The 18,831-nt window shown below is 42.8% G+C and overlaps 5 protein-coding genes across 5 annotated transcripts; 2 read left to right on the top strand and 3 right to left on the bottom strand.

The window, feature by feature from the left end:
* The first annotated feature begins 226 nt into the window (after positions 1 to 226).
* Positions 227 to 1,347, top strand: BYT42DRAFT_518599 (Alpha/beta knot methyltransferase). The gene is made up of 4 exons (XM_051565247.1): positions 227 to 574; positions 641 to 782; positions 858 to 968; positions 1,033 to 1,347. The coding sequence occupies exons 1-4, from the start codon at positions 266 to 268 to the stop codon at positions 1,254 to 1,256; spliced, it is 786 nt and encodes a 261-aa protein (XP_051421990.1). The 5' UTR covers positions 227 to 265; the 3' UTR covers positions 1,257 to 1,347.
* Positions 1,348 to 1,446: 99 nt separating this feature from the next.
* Positions 1,447 to 5,832, bottom strand: BYT42DRAFT_499846 (uncharacterized protein; the record flags this gene model as incomplete). The annotated part of the gene is made up of 16 exons (XM_051564668.1): positions 1,447 to 1,744; positions 1,842 to 2,011; positions 2,078 to 2,239; positions 2,301 to 2,476; positions 2,547 to 2,670; positions 2,753 to 3,261; positions 3,340 to 3,481; positions 3,560 to 3,845; positions 3,917 to 4,074; positions 4,138 to 4,530; positions 4,627 to 4,670; positions 4,801 to 4,891; positions 4,984 to 5,070; positions 5,142 to 5,199; positions 5,329 to 5,538; positions 5,642 to 5,832. The coding sequence occupies 16 exons, from the start codon at positions 5,830 to 5,832 to the stop codon at positions 1,447 to 1,449; spliced, it is 3,099 nt and encodes a 1,032-aa protein (XP_051421991.1).
* A 1,140-nt stretch (positions 5,833 to 6,972) lies between these two features.
* Positions 6,973 to 8,041, bottom strand: BYT42DRAFT_615860 (uncharacterized protein; the record flags this gene model as incomplete). Its single annotated transcript, XM_051572005.1, has 6 exons — positions 6,973 to 7,161; positions 7,225 to 7,299; positions 7,363 to 7,563; positions 7,636 to 7,745; positions 7,798 to 7,846; positions 7,913 to 8,041. 6 exons carry the CDS (start codon positions 8,039 to 8,041, stop codon positions 6,973 to 6,975), a joined length of 753 nt encoding a protein of 250 aa, XP_051421992.1.
* A 5,722-nt stretch (positions 8,042 to 13,763) lies between these two features.
* On the top strand, positions 13,764 to 14,231 carry BYT42DRAFT_577432 (uncharacterized protein). Its single transcript, XM_051569175.1, has one exon. The coding sequence runs from the start codon at positions 13,784 to 13,786 to the stop codon at positions 14,033 to 14,035; it is 252 nt and encodes an 83-aa protein (XP_051421993.1). The 5' UTR covers positions 13,764 to 13,783; the 3' UTR covers positions 14,036 to 14,231.
* Positions 14,232 to 15,640: 1,409 nt separating this feature from the next.
* On the bottom strand, positions 15,641 to 16,622 carry BYT42DRAFT_646658 (uncharacterized protein; the record flags this gene model as incomplete). The annotated part of the gene is made up of 3 exons (XM_051572687.1): positions 16,072 to 16,622; positions 15,814 to 15,990; positions 15,641 to 15,742 (listed from the first exon to the last, which is right to left on the bottom strand). Exons 1-3 carry the CDS (start codon positions 16,243 to 16,245, stop codon positions 15,641 to 15,643), a joined length of 453 nt encoding a protein of 150 aa, XP_051421994.1. The 5' UTR covers positions 16,246 to 16,622.
* Positions 16,623 to 18,831: the final 2,209 nt, after the last annotated feature.

Here is an 18,831-nt window from a genome sequence, read left to right on the forward strand (position 1 = left end):
TCCTCGCTACTGTCCTCGCTACTGCTGCTGTCATCACTGCTGTCTCGATTAATGAGGCCCCAATCGTCGTCATGTTCATTTTCACGCACTCTTTTGGACATGAGAAAATAAAAAGCAAGTGGCACCTCAGATCGCACAGCAGTGGCTTGTAGAGCAAATTGAAAATTCATGTCGCTCTTTTTTTTTTCTTCCCTTTCTGATTTTTTTTTTTTTTTTTTTTTGGTTTCTCTTTGCAGATCAGATCACAATAAGAGAAAAAAAAAAGATGGCCACCGAGTCGAAACGACAGACAAGCGAGAATGAAGCCTCGGAACCGAAGCGTATCCGAGTAGGAGCTACCCGTACCACCGATGTGCACATGGTGCCTCAAGCACCCAAAGTGCCAAAGACGATGACTGAAAAGGAGAACGCTCGACGCCTCATCGTCATTCTCGAAGGTGCTACGCTTGAAACTCTCAAAGTGGGCAAACAGAAAGAAGGAAACTATCAACTCTTGAATGTCGATGATCACTTGCATATCCTCAAGAAAACCGGCCGAGAAACTTACGAAGCTAGACCTGATATTCTGCACCAGGTAAACCATTTTCGAGATCAGTCGAACATGTCAACAAGGGCACACCCATACTTACTCTTTGAGCAGTGTCTTTTGACGTTGCTAGACAGTCCTCTCAACAAGGCGGGTCTCTTGCAAGTCTTCATTCATACCCAGAAGAATGTCTTGATCGAAGTCAATCCCCATATCAGAATTCCTAGAACCTTCAAACGTTTCGCCGGTTTGATGGGTAAGCAGCGATTGTGATGTAAAAGGTGTAGATGAGGTTATACTAAGCATGCGGTGCAACCTTTTTTTTTTCCAGTTCAACTGCTCCACAAACTTAGTATTCGTGCTGTCAATGGCAACGAAAAACTGTTGCGTGTCATTGAAAACCCAGTAACCAAATATTTACCGACCAATAGCTACAAGATCGGTAAGTTTTTCCTCTCCCTTCATGGTTTAATCAGCTGTGGTGACTTATCTTTTTCATTGCATAGCTTTATCTTGGGATGCCCCCACCGTGCGATTATCCGAGTACATGCCCACCATTCCTGAAGACAAGAATATTGTCATTGCCGTGGGTGCCATGGCTCACGGTACGGATGACTTTGCTGATGCGTATGTGGATGATAAGATCAGTGTATCCGATTATTCCTTGTCAGCTTCCGTTGCATGTGGCAAAATTGCATGCGCCGTCGAAGAATTATGGGGCATTTTGTAAATAACTATCTATCCTTTCTCTAGCATACCTGATTCAAAGCATTCGAAAAGCATGTATTTTTGTACAATTTTTTTTAGAAAGACATTTTTTGTTTTTGTTTAATGTGATGTCGAACTTTTTTTGATGGCTCCCTGCGAAATGGCAATGAGAAAAAGAGAGGAGAGGTTATTGGATTCGGATGTTGTTTAAATTAGGATTCAGAAGGTTCAGAGATTTGACCATTGAGCCAATTCCTTGCGTCTTGTTCTGCTTTTGTCTTGTCAGCGATGTCGTGACTCCATCCTTTTTCGGATTCCAGCCATGCCCGCCATGTTTTATCTCGATCCTCGGAGGTGGAAGCGGCTGTATCGGCCCGTCGCCGCATAAAGGTATCTTCGGTGCCGATAATATAGAACATGTGGTATGTATTGCGGCAGATCTTGTACTGCATGCCAGATTGTACAAGAATATCTTTAAGACGGTCATCATGGACATTATCTCGAAGATTCCTGTTATTATATTCGATGAGTTGGTTTTTTTTTTTTTTTTTTTTTTTTTTTTTTTTTTTTTTCATCCTGCATGGTTTCCACGTAACCGCCTACTTACCGCTTCAAAAACCGAGGTGTCAACTGAGCTTGAGGGATGCCCTTGGTCTCATTAGCCCAGTCAATGTAATTTGCAACGTATTCTTCATATCCCTCGTGCGGTGTTACATTGGAGGAAAGAGTTTCATCTTTGCGAAGCAGCTGAATAGAAAGTTTGTGCTGATCCGGTTTCTACATCAAACGAAAGCTAAATAAGTATCTCTTTTCCCGTGGCACCATGACTGCAAAACCCCTTACAAAAGTGATAATATACAGGTTTTCTCCTGGATTAACAATTTCTTCCGCCTGGACACGATACATTGCCACTGGGTCGGTATCGGATGTAGCCTGGATCTCCAATTCTTTTTTGAACAATTCCAGTAGTTCTTTTGTTTGAGCCCCAGTGTCAATGCGATGTGTCTATTATATAGAAATAGTCGGTATACCATGTCAACAATAAACACATCCAATTCCCACTTACACAACGCATCAGTGTAAGTAGCATCTTGTCAATCGTAAACAAAACATAGGCATTCGTTCCAAAAATATAGCGGGTACAGTCTTCAAAGGTTTGCTGATCCACATCGCCGTTGATAAGTTTGTTGATCAGCCTCAGCAGAGCGTTATAATAGCCTCGTTTAAAGTTGAGTTTGACAGCTAAAACAAAATAGCTCAGCACCAGCCAAGGTATTCCATCACTTTAACAACCCATTTCTTATAGGCTTACCGTCAAATGTTTTGCTGGTAATACCCAGTTCAAGGGCCGCTCGATTACACTCTTTGGCCTTCTCGGGATCCTTTTTATATTCAGCATCCAAAGCTTTCATGCGCGCCAGGCGCTCGTACAACATCTTGAAAAAAAAATCCAAACAACAGCAAGCGTTAGACAACAATGGAAGTGCCATTTCATTCCACTAGTGACGCAAAATATACCTGGTACACTCGAATAAAACAGTACAAGGCGTCATTTGAAAAGAGGTGCACTGCCTTTGGTTCCTTGCTGCTCGTTGACGATGCCTCTGTATCTCCCTCCTGATCTTTATCCTGTCTGGATTGGCGAACGGGAGACGCCGTCCCATTGAACAGACTGGGATCTTCGCCCATGGCTCTCATGCGACTTGCATAGCGTTGCGCTCGTGTCTTTTTGGGCGTTCCACGGTTATTGCTCATCACAGCATCTCCGTCCGAGTCAAAGGATTGCATGGACCGTGATTCGTCTGCCTCGTCTTCGGCTTCGTTCATCATTTCATCTTCCTCTGTACTGATGGTTGTACTTCCCCCCGAGGTGTGGAATATCAAGGGAATGAATTCCTCCATGAATTTTCGAATCTTATCACACTCGTCTTCATTGAATATCTCTTGACGTGGGAGAAGATACAATATCAATCGGTGAATATCTTTGTATACTGTGGCCTGTGTGAATTCGTACGAAAGTTGAGGGCCTTGCTGGATAGTCGTTGATGATTGTCCTGCATCATCACGCTGCTTTTTCTCACTAGCCAGGGCTTCTGCCCGTTCACGTTGAATGGCTTCAATTTGTGTTACCAACGTTCGCATATTCATCGCTTTTCGATCGTTCGTCTTGAACTTGAATCCTTGGTAATCCAATGCTCGGTAATAGTTTGTCGTTTCAATTTCCAACCAGATTTTGTTCCATTCACGCTAAAATATGAACAGCATGTAATTAACATCACCATTTTTTCCAATCGTCATCCCCCCCCCTTTTTTTTTCAACGTTACCTGGGCTCGTTTCCATTCGTCATCTTTTTGCTTTAATCGTTTCAACACGATGGGCACCGTCTGGGCGGGATTGTTGTGTAACAGATCAATGATCTCCAGTCCTTTATCATTACCATAGATTTTCTTCAAGATGCGCTGGTAAATGGTTTTGGAAGGACCACCCAAGCCCGGAGGAAGACGGAAACTGGCCTTTTCTTGAGCCGACATGGCGGAAATCTTCTTTGCGACGGGTTCCAGAAGCGCAATTGTATTTAAATTGGCTTCAATGTTCAAATCATAGTCATAACTAGAAGTAACGAATCCGTGAGATGGCCGGCAAGAGTGGGTAGGAACCTCCTTTTTTTTCCGCGTTCTTACCGTTCTTCTTCCACACGATGAAGGGCTTCTTCGGACCGATTTTTCTTGGATGCCACAAAACCGGTATCTTCACTGGCCCATGTAGGATGGGACACATATTCGTCGTTCAATACTTCCCAGCACAGGTTATCTCGGCCTGAACATGGCTGACGTTGCCACTATGTATGCAAAATGAACATTTCTACTTCTTTTTTTTCATGTCCGTCTAAAAATGTATTTACCGATTTCGGCACGGTGCGATAACTAGGTCCGACATCGCCGTTCTGATTTGTGCTTAATTTCAGCACCCCGGATGAGGTCGATTCGATAATGTCGTCCTTTCCATCATAGCCTATCAGCGTCTTAAACCAATCGAACAGTTGGCGATCACCACCGATAAAACTCTCCACACGATTGATCAACACGTTCTGGTCCACAATCTCTTGACTAAACAGGTTAAGCACCTTTAGGAAAGCCATGTACGTTGTTTCATTGCCGATGAATTCCTTGGCACGATTGAAGAATTCTTTCTCTTCAGCAGGAATTGCTGATTGTTCTGGTTCTTCCTCCATCGGAGCGCCGGCAGACCGTACATCCGACATTTGCACGTCAGTCTTGTGATGAAGTTTCGTGCGCTAAATATCAAGAGTATTAATTACATATCCCAATTCAAGCAACGTTTTTCCCTTTTTCCCAGTTACCTTGGACAGTCCACTTCCTGGTGTGCCCACGCGCTTTTTAGTCAGACTCGGCATACTGATCATCCCCGATTTGCCTGCCATGCAATACACTTGAGTGAGTTTCCCCGATCATAGAATCTTTTTTTTGTTTTTTACCACTTCAAAATAACATACCATATGGTATAAGTCGACTTTTGGATCCAAACAAAGCCGATGAACTTGCACCAACTTGACCCGATACATCCGGCAAAAACTTTTTGAATTCAGCCAGGAGTTCGTCCGCGTCATTGAATAAAACCCGCACTTGTTGATAGACCTAGAGGAACATTTAAGTATGTGCTCGTTTGTTTCGCGGAAACCTGCCGATTCCGTATAGATCTTTGTATCGGATAAAAAACGAATGATTACCTCTTGTATTGGATTCTGATCCCGTTGATAGGTCTGCAAAATCTCCAAAAATTGCTTGTAGATGTCGGGTCGATCGCTGAAATGTCTCTGTCAATTATGTCAACCAACCTGCAATGGAAAACAGAGTAATTTTGATCCCTCTCCAACGGCATTTTTACCTTGATTTTGTTAACAAATGTGATGGCGTGATCAAATTCTACGGGCGCTTGTCGTCCGCTAAAGTTGTCTGTGGAGGAAGCCTCATGATCCGACGATCGTCGTCGATAGAGTGGGGTGTGCGATGGAATGGAGGGGGATCGTTGACGCTCAGCAGAGGAGGAAGGGACGTGAGAATCGGGGTGAGACGGCGTGTTGGAACGTAAATCTAAAGGTTGATCTGCAATGGATCGGATCGTGCCTGTAGGTGTAGTGACTTCAATAATGTCACGATCATACTGATCTCGTGAACATTCAATTTTATATCCCGGAGGTAAAAAGGTGTTGAATCCACTCATCAGTGAAGGATGTCCCCTGAACAAGGCCGATACGCGCTCAATCACACCGGGTGTATCAATCCTATGTCCATGGAAACATGGGTGAATAAACCAATTTGCCGTGACAACCCTCCTTCCCTTTCTAAAAAACATAAGTGAAACCCAGCGGTGAATTTGATAATTACAGTTGACTTTTGAAGTCTTTCATGATGTCCAGAAATCGATTGTAGACGTTGGGTTGTCCAGCGAATTTGAGTTTGACTTGATCAAGATAGGACAGTGCATCCTTCACATTGAGTGGTCGATACACAGTTGATGATGCGGCAGTGCCATTAGGGGTCGACGGTGACAGTGCTGGAGATGAGGTAGTGGGCATGGCAGACGACGACTGAGGGTTGGATGAAGGCTCGGCATTTGGAACTGAGGTGGATGTAGTTTCTGGTGGTGCGGGGGTGGGTGACGGAGGTCGTTCGACGTCCTCTGCGGATGGTTGTGTGTTGTCGGCAGCAGGTTGCGGTGACGGTTCCGGTGTACTTGTCGTCGGTCGATTATTCATGTTCGATAGACTGGAAGCAGTTTCCGATGACCTATTTAATTGGGGAGGGGGCGGTGGAATTATCTCGAGTTGTCAGAGCTCCGGAAAATACCACAAGAACTATAGAATCGATGCAAACCTAGACGTTACAGGTGAAGTCTGCTGCATAATGGCCGTTTCTTCCACAAAAATCAACTAAAGACTTTCAAGAGAAGAAACAGGATTTCTTTATATAAGGAATTATGGGATCGTTCCAACGAACGGCACGGGAAGAAGGAGACGCGTTGCAGATGTCCCATGCTGAGCGGGGATCCAATTCAACAGTGTGACCGTCCTATAATCCGACTAAAGGCCCGCCAGTGGTAAAAACGTTGGCCTTTTTTTTTTTTTTTGGCTGGGCCATTTGAAGTGCACTCACTAATGCTCCCTCTGTAGTAATGACCGCCAACTGTTTGAAACAATCAATAACTCTAGAATGAATTAATATTATGTAAAATTGGGTTTGTCTGTTTAATAAATCTAATCGCAAATAGAGGTATGGTAGATAGTTCTTCCTGTCATATTGTATTTGTGCCTTGCTGCGTCATCATACATCCACTCACGGTTAACGGCCACTTTACTGTGAAAAGTTATATGGATGTAAATAGTTGAAACAGCTACAGTATTTAAGAGGGCAATGGTACTCATGTAAGAAGATGATATGAGGTTTCTTGGTGTAGGAGGGTCGTTGTTCCTGAGTAACACTGGTTTCTGATTCAACAGTGCAAATCAAGCATGATAGTTCGTTCAAGAGATAACCACATATCCTTTAGTACAAGAGAATATTCAGTGATTTTACTTTTGCAAGATCCCAAGTGAGGCTTTGGTATGGTGCTATGGTGAATCGACGGTTTTTATACAATATAGGGACGATGATAAGCCGAAATGATGGAGCGAAATATCTACAAATGATAAAAGGAAAGCAAAAAGAGCAGGCAAACATTACGGCAAGAGAGGATGCTTCCTGCGACTGCGCTCAAGTTCTTGGATGATGCCTTGTAAGCGATTTCGTGCGATCTCTTCTTTTCGTAGTTTTCCACGCAACACGTTGACTTGTGACTGGATCTTTTGAAGGTGCCGGGTCTTTTCTTCAATGGCTTTATCAAGATCAGCCATCGAAAAATCATTTTCCTGTTATGACATGTTGCCATTAGTTCACTTGAACCGCCCATGTGTCTGTTCTTGGGTCCCTACCTTTTGTCGCTTTTTCAAAACCTCTAGTTCCTTTTGCACCTCGGTGAAAGCCTTGGTGGTTTGGGAGATCGTATCCTGTAAGTGGTTCCACGTGAGCTTCATGTGTGGTGATGCTGCATTTATGATCCTTTTTATTACCCTCAATATATCGTTCTCGGCCACTTTAACATCCAATTTCTTTTGTTGCACTTCCACTTTACGTCGTAAATCTTCGACATCGATTTCTATATTAGTGATGTGCCGTTTGTGAATAATGCTTTTATCTTGCAGTTCTTGGCGATGAATGCGTTGCTTTGAGCTGATGTTTTCAAGTTCTTGGGAATGCAATCGTTCCATAGACTATAGAGAGCGTATGATTTATGGGATTTCCCGTTGGCATTTTCCCGTATCAGCTTGGAAGAAAGCACGTACCTGGATTTCTGCCTTGAGCTCAATTTCTCGTTGAAGATTGTTTTGGATTTCCGAATCACGCGTGTCCAGCAAGGCTTCCATTTCCTTGCGCGATTCCATCAGATCATTCACTAAGTAAACAATGAGTAATAGTTTCCTTGGATGCATACATACTGCACTTACATTTACTCTGTGCTGCTTTCAATTGTTCTTGCATATCACGGAATTTCCCCTAGAATATCATACTTTTAATACCAAAGATGGCCAACAAAAGTATTACAGCAGATCAGCAGCTTACCCGCATATTCCACGGTGATTGTTCCTTCGCTTGCTTTCTCGATGAACGACCGGCGTTGCCTGTTTTTTCTGCCCTGGGTGTTTGATGGGAAGACAAAGATGATGTCGCCGTTTCGTTCTGCTGCGACATGCCCTTGAGATCTTGATTGGACTTTCTTGTAGCTGCGACGGTTGAAGGCACCCCCTGGCGTTTCAACTGAACTCTCCGAGATCCGTCATTACTGCCCAGCGGATGTGCTCGCTTTTTGTTCGTCGTTGACACTGTCATTGAATTGGCAGATTGGCTTTCACGCCCAAATACGTTTTAATGGAAACGCGAAAACTGCAAGTCACACTACACATCGCATGAGCGGCGTTTCGAATCATTTCGGCACTTTCACGCTGCACGCGCTTTGGACATTCTGCATCCAACAGCACAGTTTTCCAGACGTAAAATTTCTTTCACTGAATGCTGTCCTATCGCAATAGTATAGCATTAGCGTGCACTTTGATGCTTGTTATTAATCCTCAGTTACCTTTCCAACATATAATGGAGAAACTCTCAGCGTCTGTTGTCCAAGTACGAATTTTTCCGGGACAGGCTTCGATGAAAGTCTTAATGTTTGACAGGTATCCACTTTATCGGCTGGGAGTCATTAACTCCTTCATCGATATCAGTTTGCTTCAGCGCTTTTTACAGTCCTCCAAGGACGACCTTCGAAATAGACCATCTAAACGTGGGATTAAAGGGAGGTATATTGGGAGTTGAGGTTAACGAATAGAGACATTTGCGAAAAAAAAGAGCGGTTAAGTATCATCCTTTGACCTTCGAGTTAAAGTCTGATGCAAAACAGTCCTTCTCACTATTTCATTCCTCCCCAAAAAGGCATATCCAAAAGTTAATACCGAAACGAACATCAGAAAACCTTTATCAATCGTCGGTATAAAAACCGTAGGTTAGCTTAAGATAAGCATTCGGATAGAACGTATGACGATGAAAAGCTTGGATATGCAAAAACCCTATACAATTGTCGCTTTTTCAAAATAAACTTGACAATCATGCTCATTTAAGGACGTAAACATGCACCATCTGGGTCTGTAAAAATGTACGCCTAGGTGCACGAACGGTTGTGCACATGTTGGCAAGTAGGTCACCCGAGCATCAGATGAAATAAGAAGAAAATCCAAAAGCTAATCATATTTTGGCATGGAGTTGGAAGTTGAAAGTTGAAAGTAATGGGTATGCCGGGTTCAAATTTCTTGGTTATGGTCGAACCATTTCGACCTGAACTGCTGTGCAATGACATCGTTGTAACATTACGTGTTTAATTGGTGAACCGACTTTGTTTGAGAGACACAGAAGCAAAAATCATAGCAAAATTACCAGTTGCCTAGCATTTCACCAAGTGTCATTCCACTATTAACTCGGCATACGCCACAACGCCCTCTACTTGTTGAAAGGTGATTACCATATTTAGGGTAGCTGCCTTTCTTTATCTGAAACCGGACACCAATTTTGGCATCACAGTGCATGTGACTCCAAAACCAATTTTTGTAAAACGGGCCCGTTTCGCTCTAAAGACGTCGGGAAAAAAAGGAATCCAAGGCACTTTCCCCAATTACAAACCAAAAGTGAACTTGGATGAGTAATCTTGCCACAAAAATATTTTACCCCGTCCATGCGCAAATTAAGGTTCCGGCTGTGTAACGTCGCTACCCAAGTAGGCTTTTTGGGTGACCGTATCCTTCCGTTAATCCCGAAAAGTGACCGCTTTTCAATTGATATAAAAAGAGGGCCTCCAGAAAACGCGCTTCTTTTACGCCTTTTTCTGGCTTTTTCCTGGTAAGCCAACTTTTTAATCCTCTTATTTTATTGGTCTAGAAATCTTACCTTTTTTTTTCTCTTTTTTATAGTGGTGAGCAGCCTGGTCTGTTCTCTCTTCGGCGCGGCTAAATAACGAGCAGTTTCATGGTGAGTAGGCTCTTTTCCCCCTTTTTCTATTTTTTTTTTTCAACAAGGCCGTACTAAAAGCAGCTTTTCTTTATTTATTTTTGGCAGAGCTACGGCGAGCTCTATTGGTCTGGTCCAGGTCCTTTCCTCGGTTGTCCTGGTGTTCGTCAGGAACCATCCCTACCGGTTTGGGCGTTTGGGTTTTCCTTCACCCTGTCAAGCAACGGTTTCTTTATGAGACATGGTTTACAGAGACATCACCCCGTGGCTGCTACTGCCGTCGTTGCTGCACCCCCAGGTTTATACAGGCGCAACTCTGTATAAAACCTCCGCAGGAGAACCGGTGCTTCCTCAACGGAGTCAGTCATCGGCTACGCTTCTTCTTGTGGCAGTCCCCCAATGCAGATGGGCCCAGTAGTGGTGCGGGTTGCCCGTGACCTAGAAGCCTGAATGGTGTTTCCAGAAATTGATCCCATACCCGTTATTCCTGAATGAAGCTCAGTCTAATGGCAGGATAAGTCGTTGTAACGGCTTCCAGTATTTACGCGCCCTATGAAGGAAGGTAACCGCGTCTGGCTTTTCTGGCCCTGTTTCTGTCTTTCCCCTTGACGCAGAGACCAGGTGCATTACAGGTCCGGGAATGGACAACCGTACGCAGTCTTTGAAGCATTAGCTATTCGGCCGAGCCTGTGGGATGGCGAAGGCATCCCTCCGTAGCTGTTGGAACCTTATGCGGGATCACAAATCGGTCCCAGCTGCAATATGATTGTTTGCAGGAAAGTTGGGAATAAGCTTGATTGTCTTATTCCTGAAATCTAGTATCTATGGACACTTTCTGTGCTGTCCACCCCCACTGCAGTGCAAGTTGGCTGCAGGTCTTTGGATTTAACTGATTCTCGTCCGGAAGGGGGTCTTTTATTTCTGAACCACACCGCAGCGTTTTAGTGGCTGTGGGCTGTCTGATGTGCAAGACTGAAAAGGATTTGCCATCTAAATGCGAGCTATGGAGGGATTTCCTGCGTATAATAAATCAAAGAAAGATAATAGGTTCTTCTTTAGCGAATTAACGCACTACCTCGCCCATCGGCTTTGATGGGGTAGGTGTCTCTTCCTGAGTGCGGCGGGGAGGGATTTCTTCTGCCTACATTAAAATAATTAGAAGAAAAAAAAACCCATATTAGCCGCCTTTTAGTTCCCTTGTGTAGTTCCTTTCTTTGTAATTTATTTCTCTTGAATAAACCACTCTCTTTTTGACTGCTCCATTTGTCACTGAATACTGTATCATTTAGCTGATTCCTTTGAACCCAATCCAATGAGTGGTTTGGTATGCACGCGGCAAAAGGGAACCACCACAGAATCTCTCGGCGATCGCAGTTTTTTTTTCAAAAAGCTTCACTCGCGTTCAAACGGACCGCAACCACCATACCAAAAACGAGCATTCGGCAGCAACCTTTCCCAGCAATCTTGATGCCCTCCTTTCATCGTTGATTACACTCAATTGAAGAAGCAGTGGTGGTTTCCTTTTTGCAAAAAGGAGATAAAGACGAAGACCTGATTCACTCACGGTTCATGTTCGCAATGGTGAGGTAAGGGGCCACAACTGTATTGTTTCTGGATAAGGTACGGCCTAGTCGCCAGTTTGGCCCAGGATAATGATCGCATTTTTCAACCTAGTTCCACCGGCACACACTGTTACGCTGACACGTTGACTCTGAAGGTAATCTTATTTTTTCGCACCAAAGAGAAACCTGCCTTTCTTTTCGGCATGTTATTTCGTTTAACCTTTTGCTATGGATACCTTGAATTTCTACTGTTCCGATTCGATGTCGAATGGCCCAAATCATGTTACACTTACCAATAGCGATCAAGACTTAAATATTCAAATGTAACGTCCCTTGCGCCGAATATGAATTGTACGATGGAAGAACGTGATGATATGCCGAGGGAAAGCACAAATTGGAGCAGTGGGAAGTTGCCCGCGCGAGCGCCGGAATTATGGTTCCATTGCTTGCATGATCGGAAGCTGATACTGTTGGTTTACCTTCATTTGACTGGTGTTCAGTTAGCTTTATTTCTGTGCGGCTTCCTGCTTTAAATAAAACTGTGCAATAATCATGAGAGTAAAGACAACTATACATACAATATTGTAAAAAGCAGACATTCCTGCAAGTAATTATAATGATGATCATCATATTTAAAAGACGTGCTACCTTCTGGGCCTATAGAAATCGAGCTTCTGGATGCCGGAGCGGCAACATCCAAGGTAATTATTATTATGATCCATGCTATTTTATACCCCTAAACGGTTCCTCTAGCTTGAAAAAAGTTAACCTCGGTAGCGCCTTTTGCGCACACAAGTATTCAGTGGAGCTATTTTTCATTTTCTCGACGATGGTCACCTACTACAGTATGACAAAAACAAAATCGTCGTATAGCGAGTAACATAGATCCACAACTTATCAATGGGAATAAAAGTTCTTGGACCCACATTTCTTTCCTGGTGGTAGCATACGCATCATTGCAAATGCATCCATTGTAACATTATTTTTCGGCGATGGATCTGCATATTGAAATACAACAGGTGCGGCATCCTGACAACGCATCCTTTGTTATCAGTGCCGACTATTATATGTAGTGGATCGTTATTCGGCATTCAGAATAGTGCATAGTTCTTGAAAACGTATTTAAAACTGACAAGGAAAATTATGGAAGATTCAAAACCATGGCGAAAGTATCTATTCCTTGTTTGCTTGACCCTACTTACTATCTCCACCCTATCGAGCGCTAGATGAGCAGGACGCCTATTTGTATTCCTGAAGGCTGTAGGAACAATGAAGTCCAAATATGCTCTGTCTTTTCACAAGTGGACGCACAGGAGAATTGCCATGACCCCAACTGTGCTATTGATTTCGGCCTCATTCCATGCTTCACCGGACAGACGATTTGTTGTCTACCCCGCAGCTAATTAATTGCTATTCGAGTTAGCTTTTCTATAAAGCAAGCTTTTGTTGAATCCAATAAATTGATACAGTTTGAAAACGCAGTTTCCAAAGAGAAACTGTAAAAATAAAATAAAAAAAGAAATGTGACCAAGCATCAGCCCCCCTGAGCCTAAAAATAGGGTTTGCCGTGGCGATCGTCCCAACGCATTTAGGAAGCTTCAAGGCACAATCAAAGTTGCTGTCGTGTAAGGAAAAAAAAATCGCAAAAGCATTGTAAATGATAATACTGTAGTCCATAATGGGTGATTCAATATATACCAAGAAGGATCTCCGACATTGTCGATCTCGCTCTGCGAATAATCCTTGAAACCGCTATTTCTTTATGTGTGCTAAAAAAGCTTTGAGTCCCGTGTCATCTTTGAAAGCGTTGACATGTTTCTTCTGGGATTGCAAAAACAAAGAAGAAGCTTACGCCCAGTTGCATGGGCGATCGTCGCTAGATAAATCATCGTTCTCCCTGCATGCTTTCGCTTAGCTTTTCTTGTAGCGTAGCTCTGTCTGGCAGGGGATGTCTCGATCGCATTTGACAAAAGTCATCACATTATTCTTTTTCTCAATGGTAAACGATAACAGCCATCGAATTAGTGATAGAGATACTCTTGGAACCGGGAACGATATCGACTTACATTAAGGAAAACAGTCATGCGCATCCCATACGAAGTTCTGTCAGATCTCCGCGGATTCAAGATTTCACAATAATTTTTTACGTCATACCAGCGTGCGTCTCATCGCAAACGCCCCTGCGGCACCGACATGATATTCGTTCAGCAACTGCTTTTGGATAAGCACAACAGATGTATCCCTTAACCGAAAAATTCTTGTTCTTGGAACCGATCCATGTCGGCTGCGACTCCCTATTCAGAGTAAACAATCATGCACGATTTTGTTTATGACATATTTAAACCCGACGAGAACAATCATCAGGTCCACATTCAAAATCATGGCGAAGTATCTATTCCTTATTTGCTTGACCTTACTTTCTATCTCTACCCTATCGAGCGCTCGGTGGGCAGGCCAATATCCGCCCACATGTTTCCCTGAAGATTGTGCGTCCGATGAAGACAAAGTATGCGAAGCGAATTCACGAGAGGACGCATATCAGCATTGTGACGATCCCCAGTGTCCTCAAACTTTTGGTCACTTTCCCTGCCTCACGGGAGTGAGAACTTGTTGCGTACCCTCTCTTGGGTAATTAACTATTACCTTTTCTATAAAGCGAGTGTTTGTTGTATCCAATAAATTCGTATAGCACTGTACATCAGCGCAGTTTCTAAAAGGGAGAAATTGTAAAAATAAAAAATGAAAATAAAAAAAATAGAAGTAAAGTCATCACTCACAATAATGGTGCGGCATTTACAATAAATAGATGGTTACGTATCAGTACCCTGAGCATCAAAGAAGGTTTGTCGCGGCCGTCGTCTCAATAAATTTGTGAAGCTACAACACATGTAATATCGAATCAAGAAAAATATTGGAAAAGCATTGTAGTTGGTAACATTGTAATCCGCAATGAGTGGTTTAATATGCAACAAGTAGAGCCTATGGCATGTTCCACCCCCCTCTAGCAATAATTCTTGTGTTGAGATCCGGTTTTACTTTTGTTTCAATAAGCTCCCAAAACGGTCAAGCTTCTAATATCCACCGCTCACAAACATTGAGAACATTCATAAACTACTAGTATTTTCTTCGTTTTCTTTTTCTTTCTTGAATTCATGCTGGGAGCTAAATCATGTTCTGTTATTTATGTGACTAGGATTTCCATATTTTGACAGCCGCATTGTTTGTGGCTTCCATCGCTATGCTTCTGCCGACGGTTAGGCTCCTGGAAAAAGACACCCAATGTCCACAGATTAGTGCTGATTATCCTATTTGCAATAGTAAGTTTTGTCATGCTATAAATTATCTCCCCTATTCTGCTTTACTGAATGCAGTGCTTTTTTGTTTCTCTAGTCAATATGACTTCCATGCTGGTTTGATTGTCGTATTTTCCTCATTAATAGCACTCAAACTCTGTCACCGCAAGCGGTTGTGCCTTTAAATCATCATCTTCCGTTCCGATAACAAGAATAACCCACGACTCGGATCGATTATTATGAATCTGAGTACATGTTGGCTTTACGATGGCAGGCGACTGGATGCGACGCGTTCCAAGCACTATACTTCCGTCCCATATCTTATCATACTCCGTCAATATCTATGGCACCATCTATAATGATGACATTAGCGAGTGCCTAAACAGTTACAATCATGAACACAGGCGACCACTGGGGTCTGAAAGCAGTATTCAATTGCTAATCAAATTCATCTTCACTTTGTTTATCATAAACTTGTATTTGTTTATTCTTCTTACTTTATTCAATACACCATCAAGGAATTACTTCTCGTCATTAACCAATGCTTAATACATATTACTTATGGCCGGATGATGTTCTCGTCGGATATGGCGCGGTGGAGGTGCTGTATTTCAGGTCGAATTAGCGGACGTCATGACGGCACCTGTAGCTGATGGAGCTCACGGCTTCAAGGCTGTTCGCTGCCTACCCCCGAACCATACAGTTACTCGTGGTCTTTTGAAGAGACTCCTCATATTTCCCCTCTCGGAACGTATAACAAGGCCTAAGACGTTCTCTTTTCCAATATCGCCGCATTGTTCAGCCTTTCTTTTCAGAGTTACAAAGCACTCTGCACCAGAGGCTTCGATCTTGATTTAAGCCGCTGTCCAATGATGACATCATTGCATTCAATGCGTGTCTTGCGGTTTTTCCTATGCCACTTGGACTACTACATTAATTTTATTTCAATCGTATGCTGCATTATGCAACCAGGCTACCTTTTTGTCATTCGCTCGTTTGAGCGCTGTGACAATGGTGTTCGCGAGATCTGTCAACAGCGAATTCAACTTGTCATTGCTATGATTAAAATAGGACCCTCCCCGCAAAGATCCTTAACGTTATCAATAATTTTTTTTACGTTGGAAGCTTTGACTTCCGCGACGATATCCTGGATATCCGTTGCCTGAAGTGTGGCTCCTCTTCCGTGCTTTATAACTAATACGGCAATACGTGAAAACAGTGAAGACGATAATTTATCCGTTGACGGCGTCATTTGGTTTGAATCTTCGCGCGACAACGTCCAGATGGTCGAAGGCTGCCTTTCTGGCAAGGAGCAAAACGAAGATGAGCTCCGGCACATTGTGTAAGTCGACGCGGAGTGAAATTTCGACCGGACCTGTTTTAATTGATAGAGGACTGGAATGGTTTGTGCTGAAGTACATGCTTCATCCTCCAGCACTGCGTTTGCGGCGACAATGGACGTCTTATCCAGAAAGACCCTCGTATTGGCTGTGGGCGTAAAATGAGTTGTAACTGGACCCAAGTTGATGGATGCGATATCCAGCCGCATGCTGGACGTCACCAGCAATTGCAACTTCGTGTCCCGATAAGAAGCTTTGACTCACCATCGTTTGATGGGATTGTCAGCAGTTGCAAATACCCCTAACGGCCTTCGGCAGCCGGGTAAGATGAAGGGACGCCGGGGAGACGTCGTTTGAAATGACTATCAAGAGTCATGTCTCGGCCGTATGGCTTCACTGTGTTGACCATTATGGAACTTGATCCTTGGATGAACACTGCTCCCGCGAAGAGCAGTGAGCAGTAGTAGCGCAACTGACGCGCAAAAAGCCAATCATCATTCATGTGGCGTGTTTCTGCCTTGGTAAGTTCTTGAAACCAGGCAGTCTTCAGGCATTTGGATGCTTTGCTGAATTTAATAAAGCAAAAGTATGAGCATCCTGTGTTTGGTGAGGCAGAATAAAAAAGCACGTATCTTGTATTTTTGATATATGTGAGGATGCTGTCACCATCTGTTTCTATGATACTTGAACTCGCCTCTGTATCAGGTGTGGGTCGGTGCAATGTTCTTCCCTCAGGTTCTGCTTCCACAACATGTCGATGGTGAACCCAGAAAATTGTACTCGCAATCCGGCATGATGTATGACAATGGCTTCTACCGTCCAAGGTTAGTAAGACTAAGTTTATCTTTCTTGACTCTGTCAGTCTCCACCAGCGAATCACAGGTGACCAGAATGGCGTCGTTATAACCCAATGGTTTTTTTACTTTTTTGCAATGTGTTTGTCTCTGGCTGACACGAGTCGTCGACAATATCAGTTTCACCAGGTGGAACGGCTTCCATTGTAAGATCGTGGCTTGAAAGATGTATCTTGAACGTCGTTGCATTTTTCAGTTCTCGTTCGCAAACGATACAATAGAAGCTTCCATTGATTCTATTCACAATCGTTTTACCTACATAATAACAAGTCAGCGTGAAGGGTATTTGTGTTTGTCGCAATGCAACCTACTGTTACTAACTAGCACTTTGTTGACATGGTCACGAAATTTGTGGTTTCTCAGATTAAAAAGACAGCTAAATGTCGCTTTGCAGACGTCGCATGTGATTTCGGAAGTAATCATGACAATAGATAAGATATAAGAAAAGGAAAGTCATTCAAGTTTAACAAAGTAAACATGTTTATTTATTCGAAATTCTCCCGGAGCAGCCGTTGCTGTGGCAATGGGCGCACCCTAAATTTTAAAGTGCTGTGAGAAACAATTCAACTTATTTTATACTTATATTTTTCTATATAGTTAGTAATTTAGTAGGTGTAAGTTGCTTAAAACTTGCACTGCGACTCTTTATGATTCTTTCTCTTAGAGAAAGGTTCTCGCACACATAATGGTATTGCAAAACTAAAGATAAATTAAATTAGAATTATATTTATAATTATACTATAATAATATATATATTTAGAAGTATATAATTTAAACATATATAAATTTACAAATATTATAGTTTGAATTGTTCTTCTGTGGTTCGGTGGCGATTTAGGCCATCGACATGGTTGAACTCAACCATCATGTTTTAAGACTTGATCCACTACTGTAAGTTTGCGGATCGGTCATTATATCTAACTGTGTGCGCTGGCCCATGCTCCCGTATGGCATTTTTCAAGTCCTTATCTTTAATGGAATATGAAAAAAAGGATTAACCTTTTAACTTAAATCGCGAGAAAAAATCCCTACACCTCTCCACACCGTTTTGAGATTCGTTCAAGCGGCGAATAACTGTGATATAGATGGATCGAGACGTTGAGTACGGTGAGACTGTTGTTTATTCTCGAAAGAGATGATCTCTTTAGTATCTGGTATTCAAAGATAATAACTGGTATCGGGATTTGAATGTACAAATAGTGTGTAACTACTCTAGTGTCTCTTATCTGCTTAAACCGAGGTAATTCTTATGTAGTGGTATATGAACCCTATCTATACGACATTACCCCCCTCCAGGTTGAAGCAGGCTCTGTTACATGGTCATGTCTGTAAAAACCTCTAAAAAACCCTGTGGGAAAAAATACATGAGGAAAAGACTAGCTCATGAATTACAGAGACTTATGCGCTTAGTATGGAATTATCTTTTGAGAACCACCACTTATTGTCTATTGCGCTTACTACGTCTGGGGTTGACGTTTTGTGTTTTACCCTTGCGTTTCACAGACTTATCTTCAGGCAGATTCATTTCTGTCTCGTTTGATCCACGTCTGTTCCAATATTCCATAATAAATGCAGGGTCGGTAAATTTATCAGCGGTGAGCCATTGATCATCCTCGGCACCATAACCTTTCCATCTTACAAGGTATTCGCGTTTGCCTCTAGGACCTTTATGATCAATAATGGCTTGAATTTCGTACAGTTCATCTTCGGGAACCACATCATCTACGTTGATCAGTTTCATTTCAGAGGGCGAAAAGTCTCTGGGCATAAGTGCACCAGTTTCGTCTTGAAGAACATATGATCCACCTTGCGTCTTGCGCAGAACAGTGTATGGGCCTTCATAAATAGGAGCTAATTTACCAGCTCTATTTTGTACCTTGACCATAACGTGACTTCGCTCTGGGAAATCCATGAGTCTGTGCTTGGTATCAAATTTGTCCT

This window comes from Radiomyces spectabilis (genome assembly GCF_025331425.1).
Source record: "Radiomyces spectabilis strain NRRL 2753 chromosome Unknown BYT42scaffold_9, whole genome shotgun sequence".
In the NCBI taxonomy this organism is placed as follows: domain Eukaryota; kingdom Fungi; phylum Mucoromycota; class Mucoromycetes; order Mucorales; family Radiomycetaceae; genus Radiomyces; species Radiomyces spectabilis.